Source organism: Salarias fasciatus, chromosome 22 (assembly GCF_902148845.1).
Source record: "Salarias fasciatus chromosome 22, fSalaFa1.1, whole genome shotgun sequence".
NCBI classification, from domain to species: domain Eukaryota; kingdom Metazoa; phylum Chordata; class Actinopteri; order Blenniiformes; family Blenniidae; genus Salarias; species Salarias fasciatus.
The window spans coordinates 23,914,391-23,936,162 of record NC_043765.1 but is presented as its reverse complement, the minus strand read 5'-3'; the positions used below and the strand labels follow the sequence as shown (position 1 = coordinate 23,936,162).

Sequence of the window (21,772 nt, the reverse complement as noted above, 5' to 3'; positions counted from 1 at the left end):
GTAGTAGCTTAGCTCGAAGCTTAGCTGGAAGTCAATCAGTCAAGTGGACAAAATACTCCTTCCAGTGGTCCAGGGGACGGCGTATTAGCACGTGAAGTAAATCCGAAAGGTCATAAAACATTTTAAAAGACGTGTTTTCTTTTCAATCACTTAAAATAACGTTTTGATACACACAGACCTGCGCATGCGCAGTGCTCCGCGGAAGGATATACCGGAGCACAGCTCCGCAGAGTACAATGCAGTAACGAGTAGTGTAACTTCGTTACTATTTCCATGGAGTAATCAAGTAGCGTAAGGCACTACTTTTTTTCAAAATAATGAGTAACGGGTAACTCTTTACTTTTTTGAGTAACGGACCCCAACAGACAGACGTGGATAAAGTCTTCCAGTGAGACTTACAGTTTCAGAACGCTACCTTTGAACGTCCTGGGCTTGAACTCCACGCCATTGTCTCTGTCTTGTTGTGTTTAACGGTCATCATAGCATGCAGCAAGTGAGACACGTGAGCAGGGCATGATCCGCCCACCAGCCAATCATCATCGGGTCTTCGTCACCCTGCCCCCCCCCCCCCCCCCCCCCCCCCCCCCCTGCTCTCTCCTGCAGCTGATGTGAGCGACAGAAGCGGACACTCGCGCTTCATTCAATCTGTAGTCACGCGCCACTTCATATTCTCAGTAACGGTAACGGCGTTGCAACGAAGGGAAAAGCAATTAATTAGATTATTCCTTACTGAAAAAAATAACGCCGTTACTAACGCTGCTATATTCTAACGCCGTTATTACCAACACTGCTGGTAAGTAAAATGTGTATATTAATAGTGAACTTGTTGCTATTTTAGGCGTTACTAGTTCACTAGTGGGAGAACATGCATGTAACCAGTAAACTAATAGGGTGATTTTCACATTAAGCAGTGAAAAGTGAGACATATCGACTTTTACTAGTTAACTCGGGAATATCTGTACCCCTCTCAAAATGGACAAATAAAGCAAATTCTGGCAGACGTGAAAAGCAGACAGAAAAAACATATTTGGTTTTTGCTCCGGCGGCCAGGAATTGAAACACTTTCTGTCTGGGATGACTACATTGGCAGGACACCGGGCTTCTATGCCCTCGAGCCAGGCATTCGGAGTTTCAAGCTGTCTCTCCAGCACCTTTGGTTTGTAATTTGATACTTGGATCCACAGCTTGCTTGTTCTCATTTTATCTCTGTTCATTTGATTGGTCACGCCTACAGCTTGCTGTGTTAAACCCAGCCACGCCTTCTTCTTTTTGAGTTTTCAGAGTTTTCAATTATTGTTCATATTTTTCTGAGTAAGGAAAATATATGCCTGTTACTATTGAAATAATTAGCATTTATGTTGTGTATTTAGTAAGTGAGATGTTGCTCAGTTTAATTTGTTCAAGGAAGTTCCACAGCTTCTCTCCTAACTGTTAGCATGTCAATGGGTTTTCCCATAGCAGTTAGCATGAAGCTAGCAGACCCATTTTGTTTATTTACTGTGTTTTATGTCCTGGGGTCATGTCCATGCAGAAAGCATAATTCATGTTTGACATGATTAATCTGCCAGTCATGACACAGCACAGACACTTGACAATATCGTTTGCAGATAAAATTCAACTCATTTTCAAAAAATGCTTTTCTATTAATCAGGTGAAATTGGATAATTTCAAACCACATCCGTCTTTAATGATAGCACACTTTTCATACCACAAAAACACAACACAATATTAAAAACAAAAGTCAGTATATATAGAATAAAATAAAAACATAGCCACACCTTCACCAAAATCACACGCATACACACACACACACATGGACACACATACAAACACACACTCCCAATTTCATCACGTGCATTTGGGAGACATGGTATGGCACTGAGCATCATTTGAAACACCACCAATTTCCCATGGCACGCCTGTCTATCTCTCATGGCAAACTACTGAACAAGTAGAAATCATACTTTTGCTAGTTGTCTAGTAAAGATGTTGGGTCCCTCAACTTCTTTTGTAAGCTGAAAACAAGGCTTTAACTATAACGTTTGATATGTATTTTATTAGTTTTTATATCAAGGGTATTGAGGATGCATAACTCACTTGACTTTCCACAAACAACACACCATCACCAGGGAAAAACGAACAAGTCTCACGACGGTCTAAACCCAACTGACGTTCCCTATTGGGCGAACTGTGAATGCAGCGCTTAGGGAATTCTGCTTCACAATGGCAGGAAGGAAGGGAGGGAGGAGCAGAAGTTGTCCTCTGATCACCTCCAAGAGAGAAAAACCTTTCCACATGGGAAAGCATTGGCCACAGCGGAGAGGTAAAGTCTCTTTACAAGAAGAAAGAACCAGACTCAGAGGAGACTTTCTGCAGAACCAGACTCAGAGGAGGAGAGTTTCAGACAGACAGAGCATCATCATCCTGTTTCGGGGTGTTTGTCTTTAAGTCGGCTGAGCACACAAGCTATTACGGGTTCAGTTTGACCATATTTGCCTTTTGAATTGATATTTCACGGCACGTTCACAACGCAGCTTTATCCATTTTCGGCTACGCCCCCACTTTAAACAGACGAGACTGCAGAAGACAATAGATGCATTCGGTCTCTGGTCTCAAGTAACTGCTCCTACAATGCCTTGATTTCTGAATAGTCACCACAGTTTATTCACAGTTCATGTCACAGAAAAACACACGTCACACACAGTGTTTGTCAACCCAACTTTATTTGCTTGTGAAGCCTACATCCTTGGTTTTTAACCGTTACCTCTTTGATAAAATGAATAAAATAGCATATTTAAGTGTGTCATCTCAACATTTTCATAAAGAATTTTGGGAAAAAAGACACCAAAACCTATGGACATCAATTTTTCTTTGTTTTTGTTTTTTGTTTTTTTAAGGGAGTTTGACATGCTCCCTTAAAACTTGTATGTGCTCATGTAATCAACTTTACGCATGGGCGTAAAACTTTGAGACTTTTAAGGGCATGCCTTAAGTTGCTTACATAAGCACATAAAAGTTTTAAGGGAGCAAATAAAACTCCCTTTAAAAAATGATGTCCCTTTAAGGGTTCCTTAAAAACCTTAAGAGATGTGTGCTTATATTATTAAGAAAAAGTCTCAGTTTAGTGACACCCCCTTGTGTCTCAGCTCTTGTTTGACATATATATTCAGAAGAAATATCCGGCAAATCTCGATCCCTCCCTCCACTCAGTCTGAGCTGCATCCATGTAAATCCTCCGTCAGTTTCTTCACTCGCCTTTTCTGGCTGCTTTCACTTCACCTCCTGTCCGGTAAGAGGAAAACATTAGCACACCTCGCATCTGTGTAGTTTTAAAGCTTATAGTCTTTTTGTGTGTGTGTGTGTGTGTGTGTGTGTGTGTGTGTGTGTGTGTGTGTGTGTGTGTGTGTGTCTTCCTGTTTATGTGCACTTATCAGCTCCGAAATGATTAACTGGTTGATTTTCATTTTGATTACCTGAGCCAGTAGTAATTTATCATTGTCATATTATTGTAGTCATGCTTCACATGCTTCACACTTTTTTCTTTTCTTTTTTGAATTTTTTTGAACATATTTTATAATATTTATTTAGCTGTATTTTTTTCACTTTTCATTTTTTTTTTTATCTTTTTTTCATTCATTATTTTTTTTTGTTTTGTTTTGTTTTGTTTTTTTTTATTTTGAGCCAACAGTGTTGAGCCTGGGTTTTAATATGGACAATAGTTTTAAACTAGACTCACAGATCAGTCCAGCGGTTCAGTCTCGCTTCCTCCACCTTGGAAAGTTGGCACTCTGAAACAGTAATCCCTGCTCGACCAGATCACTGCGTTGTGTTCTGGATCCAGAGAGTGCTGGTGCCAATGCATTTAAATGCGCTTTGATAGTAACTCATACATTGAACTGTATTCTTTAAAACATGGTTCGGAAATGAACTGAGCATCATGTAATCTGAATGAAATTCTATCTCACTCAAACACACACGCACACACACAAAAACACAAGCACACACACCATTCTTAAAAGAACAATGCAAGAAATTTGATCATTTTGAATGCAGTAAAGCAAATAATGTAATAATGGCCAATGTCGTAATACATTTCTGAATGGAATCAAGCCAATTGCAGAACAAATTGCTTCCACTGCAATAAAAGCATGAAGCATATTTTCCAACCACAGAGTGCTTTTCTGTTTACTCAATGAACCAATATGACGACTCTCCCGCCCATAGCGTCTTTTCTTGATGATCAAATTGCACAAAACCTGTAATGAAAGGCTTATGTGCAATTAGATGCAGTTATTACATTATGAATGGATGTATTTAATGTGTCTCTAATTGATGTCTTCAATAATTCCATTTCTGGCTGTTGGCTCAGTTAATACTTTATGGATTTTATCACTTTATTAAAAATATTCCAGTATTTGTTGTGAGAAGGTACGTCCGCAAGCTTGAACTAAAACAAAGCCTTAAAATACCCATAAAGTGAGCGGCGCATTGACAAGGTCTGATTAAAGCATCTGGGTTGGAAACTCACCTGAATATTCCCCCTGACAGATTGGACCAGGTCTTGGTCCGAGCTGCCGGGATGCGCTGCAGATTCCGACCCCGCATCCTGACGTCGGTGCTGCTGTGCGTGGCCACAGCTGGGCTGTTCCTGGGCTCGATGGGGAACTTCCCAGTGCCGCTCTCCCTGCGCAGCCTCTGGGGGTCACGTCTCTGCTCCTGCAGCAAATGCCTCCCGGAGCGCAATCCCTGCTTCACCGAGATGATCCAAGAAGCGCCGCATCCATTTTTGACCAAGGAACATGCCATCTCTGCAGCAGACTTCAAGTGGTGGAAGGTAAAGCTTTGAATAACACAGATTGAATGTTGGAAAAGTGACTCAAAAACAACAGTCGATAACCAAATCTGGTGCCTTCTTCTACTTTTTGTTTCTTTTAAACTGATGACTGATTTTCACTGCATGATATCAACTGTTTTCTTCAACAGATTCATTTTTACTTTGTCAGTCGCTTCCATGCAAGGTCAATCCATCTATTGGAAACAATTTAGGATTCAGCATCTATAGACAGGAAGGGATCACTGAAATCACTGAAAATGCAGCTTTTAAAAACGCTGCTATTCCGTCTCTGTGGAAACGGGTAAATAAAACTTTTCTGGAAAGCTGCTGCTGCACCTGTACAACATGGAGGCAGTGGAACGCTAACCCTACATGGCGGTCACCCCAGGTGTGTGAGGGAGCTTTAGCGCAGGTCCTTCCTCCCTGCTGCCATCAGACTCTATAACCAGCGCTGCTCCAGCTAGACCAAACACACACACCACACACTCTCCTACATGTCAAGACAATCTTAATCTATCATGTGCAAACATTCAACATCCAACTCCCTGTGTATATATAATTTTGTGTTTCTCACATTTTGTCTAGTGCATTGTAATATGTGTCTGTCTCAAATTTATATTTAAATTATATCTAATTTTCTATGTATGGTTGCCTTTTTAAATTGTAACATTTCTATTCTATTTATATTTCTTTTCACTGTTTGCGCTGCTGGAGCACTGCAATTTCCCCCTGTGGGACAGATAAAGGACTTTCAATTCAATTCAATTCAGTTCAATTCAGTTCAATAACAAAAGCGCAAATATGCATCACTCCATGTGAGACAAACTGAAACACTCCTGCAGCAGACGGGCTAACCTCAGTACTAAACCTCACACTAAACACACGACAAATCGATTTAAGAGGTGTTTCACTCAGAGCTATGGTACATTTGTATTAAATGTGGATAGAGTCATTGTAATGCAGGTGTTAAAAGTGTATTAACACTCATTGCAACAGCTTAGAGCTTCATCTCCTCACTTTGCTTGTGGCGTCTTCTTTCCTTTAACAGGAAACTGGTAACTTGGTGATGAAAGTCAAATTAGCGTTGGCTGCAGTGGCTTCACTAGATGAATTTGACACACCAGTGTTTACAGACTCACCGATGGGAACCGCGGCGCTCGCAGCAACAGCGGCTTTTTTGTGTTTTTTCACCTTTGCCTGGCTGACAAGCGCAGACTTGCCCGTATTGTAAAAGTCAAATGTTTTATATCATATCTTTGGTTCTTTGTCTTCTAGCTGGTATTTTCAAAGCCATTTTTTTTTTTAATGCTGTACTTTTCCGGAATCTCACAGCTAATTTGATACCTGAACCCAGCTGTAATGTACCTACGCCCCCAGTGTCACGCCAGACATGATCCACGCCCAGAATGGGTTTGATTTCAGCTCCTGCTCATGGGTCACATGTGATGCCAAATACGGTCCAAAGTCACAGATCATAGGGGACGGAGAGCTTGTGAGGACGGGAGACACAGAGAGGATTTTATTTGACTTATCAATCGGTGGTATATGTGAGTCTTCCTCACAGCAACTCTCTAAAAGACAAGAGAAAAAAGTCAATATGCTCCAAGACTTCCAGAGAAAGTGCAGCAGTATTGAATGAATGAATGACTGTTTCCTAAAGGCAGCAGCAACAAGAGAAGTGTTCAGCTGAAGCCGTCCTGCAGGTTTTTGTGAGATTATCTTGCAAATATTTGTTGCATTAATCCACTTCTGCATGTTTGTTTCTCGAGTGTGGAAACAGGAAGCTGCTGTGACTCTTCCGTGCTCAGTGCCTGCACTAAAATGTATTTGACACCCCTGTATTTGACATTCTTGCAAATAAACAAAACAAAAAAACAAACACAACTTCAGTCAAAAATAAATAGGGGAGACCGGGGACAATTTTAACACTTTTTGCTTGAGCAGTGTAACTCGGTTGTTGTTTGTGCTGGAGATCTCAGATTTTGGCATGTAGTACCCATATTTGTCTTCTATAAAGTACATTCAGTTGACATGACCATGACAATTTATGTAAATTATTGTCAAATGCAAAGTGGTATGTTGTTACAACCTACCCCGGTACTGGGGTAGGTTGTAACACTACTTGGGGATCGTTGTAACACTAAAATTGTTATGCTTAACAAAGACCCACGCTAATATTTATATGCAAGAGCTATAATGGATTTCAAAGAAGGAACAATATAAATCCAAGAACACAAAAATTATGATAAAAATAACAAAAAAGTGCAAGTTAAATACAATACAAACATATACTATAAAATAAATACATTTAGAAATCACAAAATAAATAAAATAGAGATCTATGGAACAATCAGCAAACCATTCTTGAACCTAAAAACCATGTAAACTGCCATTTTGTTTAATCAGACAGGCAATTGTGGCAAATGTACCTGTCCTTGCCTGGGGTGTAGGCTTCATGGGCCCAAAATCTACATTGCTGATATCTGATCCACACTTCCTTTGACCATGAATTACCAAAGTGCTCCAAACACACAATGCAGATGTTTATATCATCTGCGGAGCCAATCATCTGAGATTAAAAGGCAATATTTGTGTACTTTGAAATCCAGATTGTATGTTGTTTAGTGTCGCAGCAAAGTGCAAGTGATAACCAGATTCAGGATGTTGTAGATGCTCATGGCTTTAGCAGGATTCATCCTCATCCATGCTGTGTTGATACATTTTTTAAACAGACCATAGGGGTTGCAATTTGTGACGACAGTGTGGTGGAATTGTGACAAGAATAATACCTTTTTCTTCTAAAAAAAAAATGTTACAACCATCCCCGACCCAGGCAGCCATTAAAAAGCTAACCATTTTTAGCATTTAGCTTCAAAGCTGGCACTATTATAACACATCAAATTAAACTAAAGAAACTAATAATTGCACTTATGCAAGTGTGAAAGAATTGTATCTGCAACACAAAGGACATTATGAAAAAAATATTTAGGGAGAAAATTTTTACTTTCTTGCCCGAAAAATAGTTTTTCTTGTCTAAAACAGAGAGATTTTACAATAGGGACATGCAACTTCACCTGTGAGCTCACTTTGGAAGTTGGCATTGGCTATATCAAGGACAGCACCACAGCTCCTTCCTGACTGGTCAAACTGAGAGTGTTACAACTGTCCCTGTGTTACAACTGTCCCCGGTCTCCCCTACATTGAATTAAACTGTAAAAAAAGTTTGTAAAAAATACAGTAAATAACTGTCAAACAGCAACAGCAAAGCACCGTCAATTCCAAAATTGTGTATCACCGTAGTAAATACACTGCATTTCTGCAAATCAAGATACAGTGCATAACTGTAATTTTCCAATATATAAAAGACAGACAATTTTACTGTGATCTTTTCAAAGAATTGTAAAATTTATGAGGAAATATCATGAAGACAAAAGTGGATAGTAAGTCTATAATCTGCAGTATTATTCAGGATAAATCACGGATTCCACAGATGTGTACGTTTAAATTTACAGGAGAAAACCGTTAATCATTCAGCATGTTATGAACCAGTGATAGTCAAAAGGTGGCCTGCGGGCCAAACCGCCCAATCAGGCCCACGACTGGATTGCAACGGGCGCACACAAGCAGGCACGCATGCACACACGCACCCCCCGCGCCCGCGGCCGTAAACGCACCCCGCACCCAGTCCAGTCCGCGAGCGTGCATACCCCCCCTGGCCCGCCTTCCAAGTGCCCAAAAAACAGTGGTCCGAAGCCAGATCTCATTGACGACCACTGATATACACTGTCATTTCTACAGAAAAAACATGTTCAAAATGTGGTCCATATATTGCTGATTTAAAGATAAACAGTATTTCACGATGACATAATATCAGCTGTTGTTATTTAATGTTATCGATTGACTGTTTGCAGCGCAAGTTGAGCGCATACAATTCATGAGGATATCCCAGAACAGATTGGAGGTATGGGCTGCACGGCGGGGCAGTGGTTAGCGCTCTTGCCTCACAGCCAGAAGGTCCCAGGTTCAAATACCGGTAGGGGTTTGAGGCCTCTGTGGAGTTTGCATGTTCTCCCCATGTGTGTGGGTTCCCTCTGGGTATTCTGGCTTCCTCCCACAGTCCAAAATCATGCATGCCAGGTTTATTGCCCCCAGTGAATGTGTGTCAGCCCTGCGACAAACTGGTGAACTGTCCAGTGACCCTGTCCTTGCCTGAAGTAGCTGGGATTGGCTCCAGCCCCCTGTGACCCTGAAAAGGATAAAGTGGCTTGGGAAATGAACAAATATTAATTCAATTAATTTTTGTGTTTTAAGTGTTGTGTTTTTTACTGAGATAGACTGTAATTTTGACGGGAGATTATTTAAACAAGTAACAGTTTTATACTGCAAAATTTACAGTCACTATACTGTAAAGTCATCTACATGGTTACTGTAATTTTTACGGGGAATTTCTGGCAACCACAGCTGCCAGTATTTTACCGTAAATTCTGCGGAATTTTTTTTACAGTGTAGGAAAAGAAATGCATCAGAATCTGTGGACCACCGAGTCATGTACTTTTATTTGCTCCGGCTTCCTCAGATCATATAAACGTAGGTTAAAGGGTAATCAATTTGCCTGTTAAGTTCATAAATCCTAACATAGTTCACAACTGTCACTTCCTCTGACAAGCTGGATTGTATTCTTGTGCATTCTTGTGCTTTCCTTAGAGTCAATACACTGTCTTTTATCCACAACATCCACATATAACCTCATATAACACTTTATAAGTTAAAAACAGAGTGACAATTTGTGACTGTATTTTATTAATTAGCAATATGATTTATTACCATTTTAATTCATTATTTATCAGCTTTCCTCACGAATTTCACCCCAAAAAATATAATTAAACCACAAAATTGAGAAACAAGAACATTCACGAAATGCGGTGAAATGTGGAGATGTGAAGAATTACCATTGTGAAAAGGTTTTGTTCTGATTTGTGTATCTTTATTTTTTTCCCTTCGATCTTGTGTGTCAGCCCATACAGGGGGAAAAACGCAACTTCACTTTCTACAACGCAACAGTGGAAAAAGTGTTTGAGATGTTCCCTCGCTTCCCAACGCTCCTCGGCCCGCACCCGGACCGCTGCAGGTCCTGTGCTGTGGTAGGGAATTCTGGGAATTTGAAGGGGTCGCGTTACGGACCTCTGATCGATCAACACAACATCGTAATCAGGTAAGAATGTCAAAGACGTGGGTAGAATAAGCTTTGGGTTTAGGGTTGGAGTTCATGTGGGACCAGGGCTCTCGGTGTCCTGTTGGCTCTCCACATTACGTTTATTCCTCTGTTTTGCTTGCTTTACTGCATCTGCTACTCTCTGGACTGTTTTTACAAAAGAGCTTTTTTTTAAAGAACTATTGGAAATGTCACCAGTGAAACTGATAAAAGGAACAAAACTTGATTTTGGGACATAGCTGTCCGAGGAGCTCCAAAATCTGCGAGAAAATGTCTGAAAAGATACAAAAAAGATTGGAGAGAAGATTGAATCTCTGCATGTGACTGAACAGCACATATATATGTATATGTATATGTATATGTATATGTATATATATATATATATATATATACATATATATATATATATATATATATGTATATATTTATGCACATTTTTTTACAATACCTTTAGAAATTTAAGCAAATTTCTTTGCAACACACTGACTTATTTCAACTTGTATGAAAAGTACTTCAGAAAAAAAAGAAGACCCCAAAATAATGTGACTGTTATATATATTGTCTAGAATAAACCGTGCCCGCACTGCAGGCTACGAACAGGACGTCGGGACCAAGACAACTCATCACATCATGTACCCAGAAAGTCGAACTCAGCTGGACAACTCCACCTACCTCCTGTTCTTTCCATTCAAGACCACCGATTTTCTGTGGCTCATGGACCACTACCGTCCGGAGTAAGGTCACCCTCGCAGCCCTCTCTGTCTTTATGTGTGTTTTTAAAACATGGATGGAAAAACCTTGAGTGACAAAAGGTTTCTATAAACAACTTTCCCGCTTTTACTTCGGGATTACGCTTTTTTCTGAAAAGCCACATTATAAACAAGATGACTTCAGCCATCCAGGAGTCAGATAGGACCACAGATCAGATGGTTTCCATTGCTGGAACTAATTGAATCCAGTTGAAGTGAATGACAGGAAATTCATAAACATAACAGGAATTAAACATAAAAAAACTACAGAGGGATCATTCCCATACCTTTCAGAACTAAAGAGGTTTTATCTGATCTCCATGCCATGAAAAGCGATCTGACCAGTCACTCATTATTCTAATGTTGTGTTAGCCTCTTGCTGCTCTCACCCTGCTAGCTGTCTGCATTATTTTACAAACAAACCCATTGTGTCACATATCCGCTGCCCCTGCATGCAGCTAAACCAAATTGTTTGCCAGGAAGTTTCATTTTGTGAAAACAAAGCCTCTTACAATGGATAACCACATATTTAACTTTTTGGTTGAGTTCAATGTAGTAAGAGACTTGAAAATAAGAGAATGAAAAACGACTCCTGAAATGTTTTGAAAGTGTCAAATTTGCCGTTCAAACTTGACCTTAAAGGTGCATTAAGGAGTTTGCACGTTTTATGCGAAACAGCGCCCCCTGCAGGCCTTGGGCATAATGCAGCTTAGTGAAAAACTCCTGCCTGTTGCTCGCGTGCACGGAAGACAGGAACTCCTTCCTCGCTCTTTTAGTCGTGCTCGAGTAAGATTTAAGTTTCTTTTACCTGGTGGAGTCTGTGTGGAGCTGTGGCAGTGCTAGAAGCCAGTCTTTTCTTACTTTCTGGAAGATCCTGCTCAGTTGTTGCTCACTAAGCATCTGGCGGAGTAATGGCGGACAAAATGAAACCTAACCAGCCGGAGCGCGCATTACGTCATTCCTTTAAAATTCTCCCAAAAAATATTCTGGTGCCGGACCGGCACTGCAACTTTCAAGTGACAGTTTAGCGCTGTTAGAAGTACTTGTAATGAATATGTCAGGGCACATTGTACACATCATTAAAAATGTGTAACACATTTATGGTGGAAAATAAGTATTTTTAAAGTTGAAAAACTCCTTCATGCACCTTTAAGTTTACAAGTGTTCATTAAATGTAATGATTCATTTTTTGTCTGACAGAGAAAATGGTGCTGAGAAGCCCAAAAGAATCGCTAACAAGGATTTAGTGAGTGCCTTAAAAGAATGTTATCCCCTGTAAGCCCTGACAGTCGGAAACATCATGGTGCTAAATAACTCTGATTCGTAACAGGTGTTCATTCTGAGTCCAGCGTTTATGAAGTACGTTCACGAAGCTTGGCTGAGGAGGGTCGGAAGTTATCCCTCCACCGGTTTCATGGCGTTGGCTCTCAGCACGTACTTCTGTGACGAGGTTAGTTGGCTGGTCGACGATAACTGAAAAGGTTTCGCCTCAAAGCACAATTCAAACCTCAGCTTGTTTTGTTTTTTTTTTTTTTTTTTTTTTTTTTTTGTCTTTGTCCTCCCAGGTCCATGTTTTCGGGTTTGGCGCAGACAGGGATGGAAACTGGGACCATTACTTTGAAAAACTACAAAACAAAAACCTAAAAACAGGAGGTCATCCTGGCAGCTACGAATACACAATGATCGAGAAGCTGCACAAGAAGAACATAATTCAGTTTTTTAAAGGAATGTGACTTTTTTTTTTTTATTGTCTTGATGGTGCAATAATCTGCACGCAATGATTTACAAACAAAAGGGATTTTAACCAGGAGCAGACTTTGCTTCCAGTTTATGATGGAAATAACAGGAACTTCTGTTCTGATACACCCTGGCAGGAGTCCGAGCTTTTGGACTGTGTATCCGCATTTGTGCAGCTACATCATGAAAATGTTCAAAATGACAACAGATATGTGGATGCGTTAATGCGTTGCTGAAATCGCTCTGCTGGCGGCGTTGCTGACAGATGACGTCATGTTAAACTAGCCGGGTTGTTTCCGGAGGTTTCGCCACTATGAGTACTCCATGCTTTATCCGGCCAATACTGGTGCATCCCTGATGTTTGATACTGTTATATTTTGATTATATATTATTTAATATAGAATGCTTGATGCATTGTCTGCGTACAGAGATTTACTCATGAAAATGGGACTTTTAAGCAAAAGTGGGCAAAGTGACACTGATATTTTTGTTGATATATATTGATTATTTCTGTTTAAATCGTGCAGTGCTCAATACATCCTGGTGATGACTTCTTTAATTTTTGATTTATTCACAGAGCAAGTTTTTTTTTTGTACCTCCATAAATGTGAGAGATGGAAAGCTGCTGCTTTAAGTGTTTTTCTTGTTTGAAAATAAGGCGTCAGCTCTTTGTTCTGAAGCGCTCAGTTAAGTATATAGTTAGACCTGTCCTGCACTTTAGTCCTCCTCCAGGTGGGTTTTGGTCCAGGCGAGTGTTTTCCATCTCATCATGACTTTATTTATCTCGTCATTGAGTTTCCTCAGACCGTGACCAAGCCCTGTCTCTAGCGGCTCACGGTAAACAGAAGAACAATTGAACTGAAAGAGAGCGCGCCTCAGTGAAATGAGAGTTACGGAGAACAGGTGGGCTCCACGATCAGCAAACAAGGAAGTGGAGCAACCGGCGCTGACTCCCTCCTCCAGATACAGCAGCAGTTTGACATGGGATAGTGTAACCACACTCAGTCACCCTTCACCGCTGCCCGACTGGCCCAAACAGCCCCTCGACTCTGCGTTGTGTTTTGTCCAGGGGGCTGGAATCTGTGATCTCCCACCTCCTCTGTCGACGGTCATTTTCAGTGTCAACAAAGCCGATTCTCCACAGCTCATGAGGTTTTTCGAGACCGTGATCTGACATCCCAACAGCTCGGCTCAGACAGTCTTTCTGTTGACGTTCACGATCAAAATATTCCGTTTCAGGACCCAGAGACGGCTTGATGGTGCCTGCTTTGAAATGGTCAAAATTAGACATGTTGCTCAAAACCATAATACTTTCATTATTGTTATTAACTACTGCTGGGATCTAACGACCATGAAGAAATCTTGCTGTTGTTTTTAGGTAAACAATTTTTAAATTCTGTATGACAGGATTAAGAGCTGTTTAGTACTTCAACAGACGTAAACCACTTCCTAAACCAATAACAGTTATTTAACCACAGAGCATGAGCAGCATTTGCCAAACATAGAACAGAATAAAACTGTCAAGAATATGTTTTAAACCTTCGGAATTTATTGAAAAGTTTTAAAAAGATTTATCAATTCTGGTCTATATATCTGTTCATTCACCCACTCTTCCACCCTGACATGTAAGGCGTGATGATTACGTGAATTATTTTTTAAACATTGTGTCACTGCGACCTGGATCAAAGTTTAAAAGCTTCCCTGTTTGAAGCGCCCACAGGTTGTTGTTGTTATAAAGTCACGTCAGAGAGAGATGACGACCTCCAAGTCTCAGTTTTGGCTTTGTGTCCTGACCTTGCAGATATGAAGGGCTGCTCAAAAACGGATGCGTCCTGTTTCTCCGGCCGGACAGATCGCTCTGTTTGTGTGGCTGTTGGTGTGAGCGGATGCAGAAAGGAGCAACAGAGCAAGTGTTTGATCCCCGAGAGGAGCGATCGACGTGCGAGTTTGCTTCAAATCAATGATTGGTCAAGACTGAACTGAAAGGAAATCAAACACTGAAACAAATAAAAAGTTTTGGTTTACGACCAGCCTATCTGTATTTTAATGGCAGGCGCTAAATCGGACTATCAGCTGAAGTAACTGTGACGCCACCGATTATGAAACTTCAAACACAGTGAACTGGATATTCTGTTGTAACACTTATTTTATACCAAGTCATAAAAAAAGAGCACCGGATTGATCCCAATTAAACTCACTAACCAACACTCTCCCAGCACATTTTGAATGAGGTGTTATAAAGCAAGGCGTCACCGTAGCGACTGTGTTGATGGTCATGAACTGAATGTGATTGTAAAATTAGCTGAACGCTTTCAGTGAGCTTCTGATTTCAGTTGTAGATGAAAACATTTTCTCTTCAGCAGCCTGTAATAAACATGAGCTTCCCTTTAGGGAACCTGCCTGCTGCTGCCTGCATGTTTTTAGTTAATTGCTGCGCTGATGCTGAGTTCTGCCTCATTGTTTAGAATTGCATGAGCCTCATATATCAGGAAGTGTATGTTGCAGCAGGCCGGGCGAGGTTTTCAGTCATCTAGTAATCCTGCATCAGAAGTTACTTTCTTTGACTTTTTATTGCTAATGTCAAACCACTGACTTCTAATTTGATGGACATTTCATAGTTTTTCTGAGTTTTGAAGAAAAATTCAGAAAGAACTCCTGAATTTCTTGCTTCTAACTTTCCTCACACACATCCCGGGTGCTTCGGCGTGGCGATAGCGCACGGTGTGGGTTTATCTCAGCAGCCCGTCACTGAGCCTTGGCCTCACACTGCCGGAGCTGCAGCTCAGCGGAGCAGTCTGATCACTTCTCTCTCTTTCCTGATATTTATTCCATGTCATGCCAGGTAAGAGGAAACCCATGTTCTTACTCTGTTCTGTTCTCTGACACGCTAACTTACTGTTTGTTTTAGTCATTTAATTACTGTTTTTGAATGATTTAAGCATTAGTGTTGATCTGTACATAAAGAAATAAGCAGTGTTTACCTGTAAAACTCGAAAACTTTCCCTTTTTTACCCTTTTTATATTTAAATCTGTATGCTTCTTCCTCACATTTCGCTAGTTTGGAATCTGACCAACATAGAACTGACTAATTTTTTCTTAACTTAACCACTGTGTGCATGTGGATTATGAAAGGACCTCAGACAAGCAGTAAATGTCTGTTTTTATTTTCACTTCAGACTTTCAGATTCAGTTTACACCATCAGCAAGCTGCCCGGCTTTGCATTGTTGTCGTTGTCCACCTCATGCTCTTTACACTAAAGATGGACCCGCGTCTAGACTTGCAGGATAACTTTGTTTAATGCCGGGCCTTATCAGTTCCTGCGATAGTGTGTTTACAGTCACGATGTGACGATGCTGACTGGTGCTGAGATCCCACAATGCATCGTTGACAGGTCAGGTGATCCTGGAACTGAGCCTGTCTTGGAGTCTCCTTTGGTTTGAGTTCTCAGGCTGTTTCTGCTTCGTGATCCACTCTTACTGTTTATGTCAGCTGACTGAGTTGATAACTCTGCCTTTTTATGTATCCCACAGATCGACATGATCTTCTTCAAGCTGCCATGATGCGGTACAGAGTGAGATTTTGCCCGCTCGCCATCACATTGCTGCTGCTGTTCATCGCTGCAGCTGGACTGCTTGCAGGCTTTTTGCTGAAGTTCTCGATTCGCTGGCGGATCCTTCTGGGATCACGTGTTTGTGCCTGCAGCAAATGTTTAACGGAGGGCGATTCCTGCTTCACAGAACTGGTCAATGAGGCTCCTGAACCCTTTTTATCAGGAACATTAAGACCTCCACCCGATGCATTCAAGTGGTGGAAGGTAAATACTGTGTTTCACTGGAAAATCCTCTGAGCAGGCTAATGTTAAATTTCTCTTGGATTAAAAAAAAAAAAAAAAACCCAAAGAACATTCAACTGAAAGAAATTCAAAGTGATTCCGAATAAGTTTAATTTCCTTTGCAGCATTTACAGGCTTCAAAATGCAGCTACTCTTCCTACAATGCCACGCTGGACCGAGTGTTTCAGATGTTCCCGCCTTTTCCAAACGTGGCGGCGCCCAGCCCCGACCGCTGCAAGACGTGTGCTGTGGTGGGGAATTCACACAACCTGAAGGGATCCGATTATGGATCACTGATTGATTCACATGATATCGTTATCAGGTAAAGGATCATACATGTCACTCCAATCTTGTGTACCCAGTTCGTGTTAGATAATCCATTCTTCACGTTCGTAAAGTGACATTGACACGTGATGCGTGGCAAAGCATGACTGGTGTTTAAGAAAGACAGCGCTGCTCTCAAACAAATATTTGACTTTTTCTGATCTGAGTAAGACAAGGATAGTATTTTTTTTGGAGGTGAAATTTCAAAAACTATGTAAAATAATTGATTGTTTGGTCAAAAAAAAAAAATAACTCCAGTCCTGGTAAAGCTTGACAAACAAACCGACGACTTCAATGCAAAACATCGAGGGACTGATCCACTGTGCTCATGTGAACAGAACAATGAGATTCCTTCATCAGAAGGATACATTCAGCTGCACAAAGAGCAAGTCATCTTGTAAAATATATATGTTAAATGACTTATTTAAAGACCTACTAGAAATTTGGACTTACTGTGTTTGTGGTTGTGTATTGGACTGTGTGTGTTGATTCATCATGAAACTGTGATCTCTCAAATGAAATGTTTTTTTTTTTTTTTTCTGTATTTGCATGTTTTAGACGGAATGAACCTCTCATTACGTATGTCTGTACCCTTTTCCAGAATGAACCGTGCCAAAATTGAAAGCTACGAAGGAGATGTCGGAGCCAAAACGACTCATCATATCATGTATCCGCACAGCGCCGTTAACCTGGAGAACAACACTTCTCTCGTGTTTTTCCCCTTCAAGATCAGGGATTTTGAATGGCTCTTCAAGAAGTTCGATCCAAAGTAGGTGGATCAGCTGTTGTCTGTGTCTTAGTGAGTATCAACAACAATTGATTGTATGACATTTTGAATAGTTTCATCAAAGCAAAATGTATGGGGAGGTCTGCAGGTTCAATCATATTATGTCTCTGTAGAGTCGTCAATAAGAAACATGTCTTTTTATTTTCTCGTTTGGCCAGTTAAGAGGCATTTCAAAAGATTAAACAGGTCAAATGTCTTCGAAGACATTAGTAAATTCATCAGTTTAGGTTCAGTTCAAGTCCAGTATGATAATTTTCAATTGTTTTGAGATTCAATAAAAAAGATCATTTAGTTGAAAATTGGTAAAACAGGTCTTTTCCTCTCCTGTTTCGACACACTTTTGAGAAGTTTCCTCTGGATTCTCCTGTTTTCATTCGAAGCGTCGTCCGCTTCATATTCATATCAGCTGGTGTTACGTAGGCTCCTGCTCTCTGTGTAACTCTGGCCTTGACAAAATAGAAGTCTGAAGGGAAGAAAAAAGAAATTACTTCTAACGGCACTGAGGGCAAAATGAACCTAAATGGACGAGATGAAGTGGTAATTCTGAGAAGCAGAGTAGTCTTGGATGACCAATTAACAACGACAATTTAATGAACAGAGACAAGAGTCAGCATGGGTCAAGAAAAATCCCAAAGTATGCATCTACTATGATGAAAGTGGTTCTTAGTTTTGGTCTTAGATTTCACTGCTGCAGCATAAATCACAGTTTGGTAAAAAGCAGAACTTGACAGACATTTGTCTTTCTTAAAATCAATAAGTTGTTTTCTGATTTCTATTAAAACTTTCTTGAACAGCATTCCAAAGTCGAAGACAATTGCAAACAAGGATTTGGTGAGTATTTTGATAATTTTCAACAAGTCGTCCATCGTTTGGTACATGAGGTATAGGAAGAACTCACTGAAGAAGGAAGGAAGCAGCTTTCCAAATGTCAAATTGAAGGTTTTGGTTTGACTCCCAACAGGTGGTGATACTGAATCCAGCCTTCATGAAGTATGTTCACCAGGCGTGGCTGGGCAGTAAAGGCCGCTGGGCTTCCACCGGCTTCATGACGGTGGTCCTCAGCTTGTACATGTGTGATCAGGTTGGTTCTCTACAGAGTTGGGGTCCGTTACTCAAAAAAGTAAAGAGTTACCCGGTACTAGTTACTTGTGAAAAAAGTAGTGCCTTACACTACTTGATTACTCCATGGAAATAGTAACGAAGTTACACTACTCGTTACTGCATAGTGCTCCGCGGAGCTGTGCTCCCTTATATCCTTCCGCGGAGCGCTGCGCATGCGCAGGTCTGTGTGTATCAAAACGTTTTTTTTAACTGATTGAAAAGAAAACACGTCTTTTAAAATGTTTTATAACCATTCGGATTTACTTCATGTGCTAATACTAGGAGTATTTTGTCCATTTGCGTAGTCCGGCTCTGATTGACTTCCAGCTAAGCTTCGAGCTAAGCTACTACGATGCTAACAGCTGGGAACCAGAGACACAGGTATTTATGAGCTTGTCTAACTTTGTCAATGATGAGGAAAGGGCGTGGGTCCCTAATCTTCGGAGTATTCATTTAAAACGGGCATTTACAGTAGGAGGGAGAGCAGTGTAGTCAGTGGGGCACAAATTTATATAAGGCAACCAATTTCACTTTGACGGTTCCATCAGCTCTGACCCGGAAGAGATAGCCAGTAGTTGCTCGTATGACCGCCGTTCCATCTACTGGTGGTAATAAAAAAAACTCCGCTTAAATAATAATATTTTGGTTGCTCTATTTGCAGTCATTTTAAAAGTAACGATCGTAGCGTTTCATTTGTAACGCTAGTTTAACTACCAGTCTAGAAGGAGTAGTGCCGTTACACTACTCGTTCCCGTCAAAAGTAATTTAACTACTTGTAACGCTCGTTACTTGTCGTTACACACCCAACTCTGGCTCTCTATGACTGATGGATATCAGGAGATAGCGCTACAGCTGAGAAGAAGAATTAATCTATATACTGTACAATTGACTGATATATCTGAGAGGTAAAGATTCAGGTGCCAAAAATGAAATAGCTCAAAAATAAGGTTCAAAACATGACTTTCAAGGCCTATTGTATGTTGTTCCAATAATTCAAGCATTCATTCTTTAGGCAAATAGTATCAATTTATTATAACTGCTTATCCTTCGTAACGTGTATCTAAGGGTTCTAAGAGTTCTTCATGAACAGAAGAATTTCCTCTCAACATGTACAAATAGCTCTGTTGGTGAGAATTTGACCTTCTAATCAAAACACAGGAAACTGAGTTGCCTGTGCTTTGTGTCTGTTGCCGTTGTGTCTATCTCCTGGAGACTTCTTTTTGGATCCTGTATGATGTGACACAAACTTGGCAAAGACTGTAGTTTGTTTCCCGATGCACAATGATGCCGAAGGACTTCTGGGCCCAGTCCAGTTGGCCTTCCATCCTCCACTACAATACTGCTCAAGTAAGCTTGTGCGGCACCAGAACAGATCTCAGCGGAATATAGATGACCGGCTGGGTACAGTGAATACAAATCCCCATCTGTAACCAGGGCAACAGAGAGAGACGGGTCCCGCCCGTCATGTGACACATGGAGAAACTAACGCATATGTCCATTTTCAGAGTCAACGACTGTCCTAACAACCAGGAATCTGAAGTTTTCCTCCCAGTCCTCCAGGATTAAGAACATGACAATTCCTCTCAGAACGTCACCCTTCACCTTCACCGTGCAAAATACTGCTTCCGAGATTGAATGTGATTTATTTTGTTGTTGTTGTTATTTCTGTTTTCACAGGTCAATGTTTTTGGGTTTGGGGCTGACAAGAATGGAAATTGGAGCCATTACTTTGAAAAACTCCGCAAGAAGAGGCTGAAAACTGGAGTCCATCCCGGAAAGCACGAATTTCAAGTTATTCAGAAATTACACAAGAAAAAGAAGATCCGGCTTTACAGTGGACATTGATTTGTTGGTGTTGAATTACAGTAATAAAAACGAAACGTTTCTCTTCATTATTGGGGGATTTTTTTTGCTGCTGACTTCATATCGAACTCAGGATGAAAGACTGGGCAGTGGAAGACCTCAAGGATATGCCGTTACAACATTAAATCATGACTCCTGATTTTTATGCCTTTGTCATGTATTACGTTGGTTTGTTTTTCCTTCTGTGTTGCATTCATACATTTTAAATATTGAAAACATTGGTAGTTTAAACGGATAAGTTGAATTTACTTTTTATGACAATTCCAACTGGTTAGTTATTGTCTGTACCATAGACAGTAAATAAATGGATAGACTTTTCATGACGTCACCCATGGAGTTCCCAACCGCCGTTCTGAAGACTTTACCGAGTCCAGCAGGACGTCTCCACATTGAATATTTGAAACCGGATGTAAATGTGATTGGTCCAGCCCGTCACGTGACCGCATCACGGGGACAGAGGAGGCGCTGTGATAGGGCGATTTATGCAAAACTTTAACTCGTAATATAAAATCAATAGATGATTTATGTGAAAATCAGAGTCTGGTGAAGCCAGCACGGTTGTAGAAACTAGTGATAGAGACTGAAATATGTCCTGAAACCGGGCGCTTTATATGTTTATTTGCACTGTGAAAATCGGCATTTTTGAATGGGTTCCAATGAGACCGGGCAGTTTTTGAAACCAGCATCATCGCCCCCTGCTGGAATCTCTCCGGAATTACAGCTTTTTTGCACTTCCGCATGATCTTCATGTTTTATGAGCGGAGGTTGGCGCCTGGTCTGTACATGATCTGCTCTCCTCCAGTTGGTGGATGGGGGAGGGTCCTGAGATGTCAGCACAAATGAAACCCACAATAATGCTTACCAGTTCTCGATAGATTTTCTTGCTCTCTTAGGGCCAGCGCCCACATACTGCGAAACGGCTCCGCTGCGCTGCGCCGCGCAGGTCGCAGCACTCACGCAGCAATTACGCACCCATTGAAGTCAATGAAGTCGCAGGCAGAGCGCGCCCACTGCCTGCGTGAGGGCTGCGTCGAGCGTCCGCCCGCCGTCATACTGCGGACAGCTCTCCGCACAAGTTCGGTCCAGTTCTATTTTTGCCGGAGGCGCAGTGGAGCCGGAGTCAATTTCCCATAATGTCAAAGCACCGACAGGAAACCAAAACAGTGCAACATCCGTTTTATCAAAACAAATGACTACAAAAGTTGACTTTTTTTATATTCCTAGGCGTATTATTTATACACATATATATATATATATATATATATATATATATATATATATATATATATATATATATATATATACATATATATATATATATATACAAGGGTG

At 40.8% G+C, this 21,772-nt stretch overlaps 2 protein-coding genes across 3 annotated transcripts; both read left to right on the top strand.

Moving 5' to 3' along the window:
- Positions 1–700: 700 nt before the first annotated feature.
- On the top strand, positions 701–13,891 carry LOC115409574 (CMP-N-acetylneuraminate-beta-galactosamide-alpha-2,3-sialyltransferase 1-like). 2 transcript variants are annotated; one of them, XM_030120813.1, is made up of 7 exons: positions 701–793; positions 4,549–4,834; positions 9,850–10,046; positions 10,613–10,780; positions 11,996–12,041; positions 12,126–12,245; positions 12,361–13,891. In XM_030120813.1, exons 2-7 carry the CDS (start codon positions 4,580–4,582, stop codon positions 12,526–12,528), a joined length of 954 nt encoding a protein of 317 aa, XP_029976673.1. In that variant the 5' UTR covers positions 701–793; positions 4,549–4,579; the 3' UTR covers positions 12,529–13,891. The 2 variants fall into 2 exon arrangements, with proteins under 2 accessions (XP_029976673.1, XP_029976672.1); XM_030120812.1 differs by lacking the exon at positions 701–793 and adding an exon at positions 3,217–3,289.
- A 1,165-nt stretch (positions 13,892–15,056) lies between these two features.
- On the top strand, positions 15,057–20,488 carry LOC115409609 (CMP-N-acetylneuraminate-beta-galactosamide-alpha-2,3-sialyltransferase 2-like). Its single transcript, XM_030120850.1, has 6 exons — positions 15,057–16,347; positions 16,491–16,687; positions 17,291–17,458; positions 18,271–18,307; positions 18,438–18,557; positions 20,255–20,488. Exons 1-6 carry the CDS (start codon positions 16,051–16,053, stop codon positions 20,420–20,422), a joined length of 987 nt encoding a protein of 328 aa, XP_029976710.1. The 5' UTR covers positions 15,057–16,050; the 3' UTR covers positions 20,423–20,488.
- Positions 20,489–21,772: the final 1,284 nt, after the last annotated feature.

Excerpts from the sequence above, each read along its gene's own strand:
- LOC115409609 (XM_030120850.1), top strand. The coding sequence starts at position 16,051 with ATGTATCCCACAGATCGACATGATCTTCTTCAAGCTGCCATGATGCGG. Across the intron at positions 16,348-16,490 it reads ATGCATTCAAGTGGTGGAAG|CATTTACAGGCTTCAAAATG; the intron begins GTAAATACTGTG and ends TTTCCTTTGCAG. Across the intron at positions 18,308-18,437 it reads CAATTGCAAACAAGGATTTG|GTGGTGATACTGAATCCAGC; the intron begins GTGAGTATTTTG and ends GACTCCCAACAG.
- LOC115409574 (XM_030120813.1), top strand. The coding sequence starts at position 4,580 with ATGCGCTGCAGATTCCGACCCCGCATCCTGACGTCGGTGCTGCTGTGC. Across the intron at positions 10,047-10,612 it reads CAACACAACATCGTAATCAG|AATAAACCGTGCCCGCACTG; the intron begins GTAAGAATGTCA and ends TATATTGTCTAG. Across the intron at positions 10,781-11,995 it reads ATGGACCACTACCGTCCGGA|AGAAAATGGTGCTGAGAAGC; the intron begins GTAAGGTCACCC and ends TTTGTCTGACAG.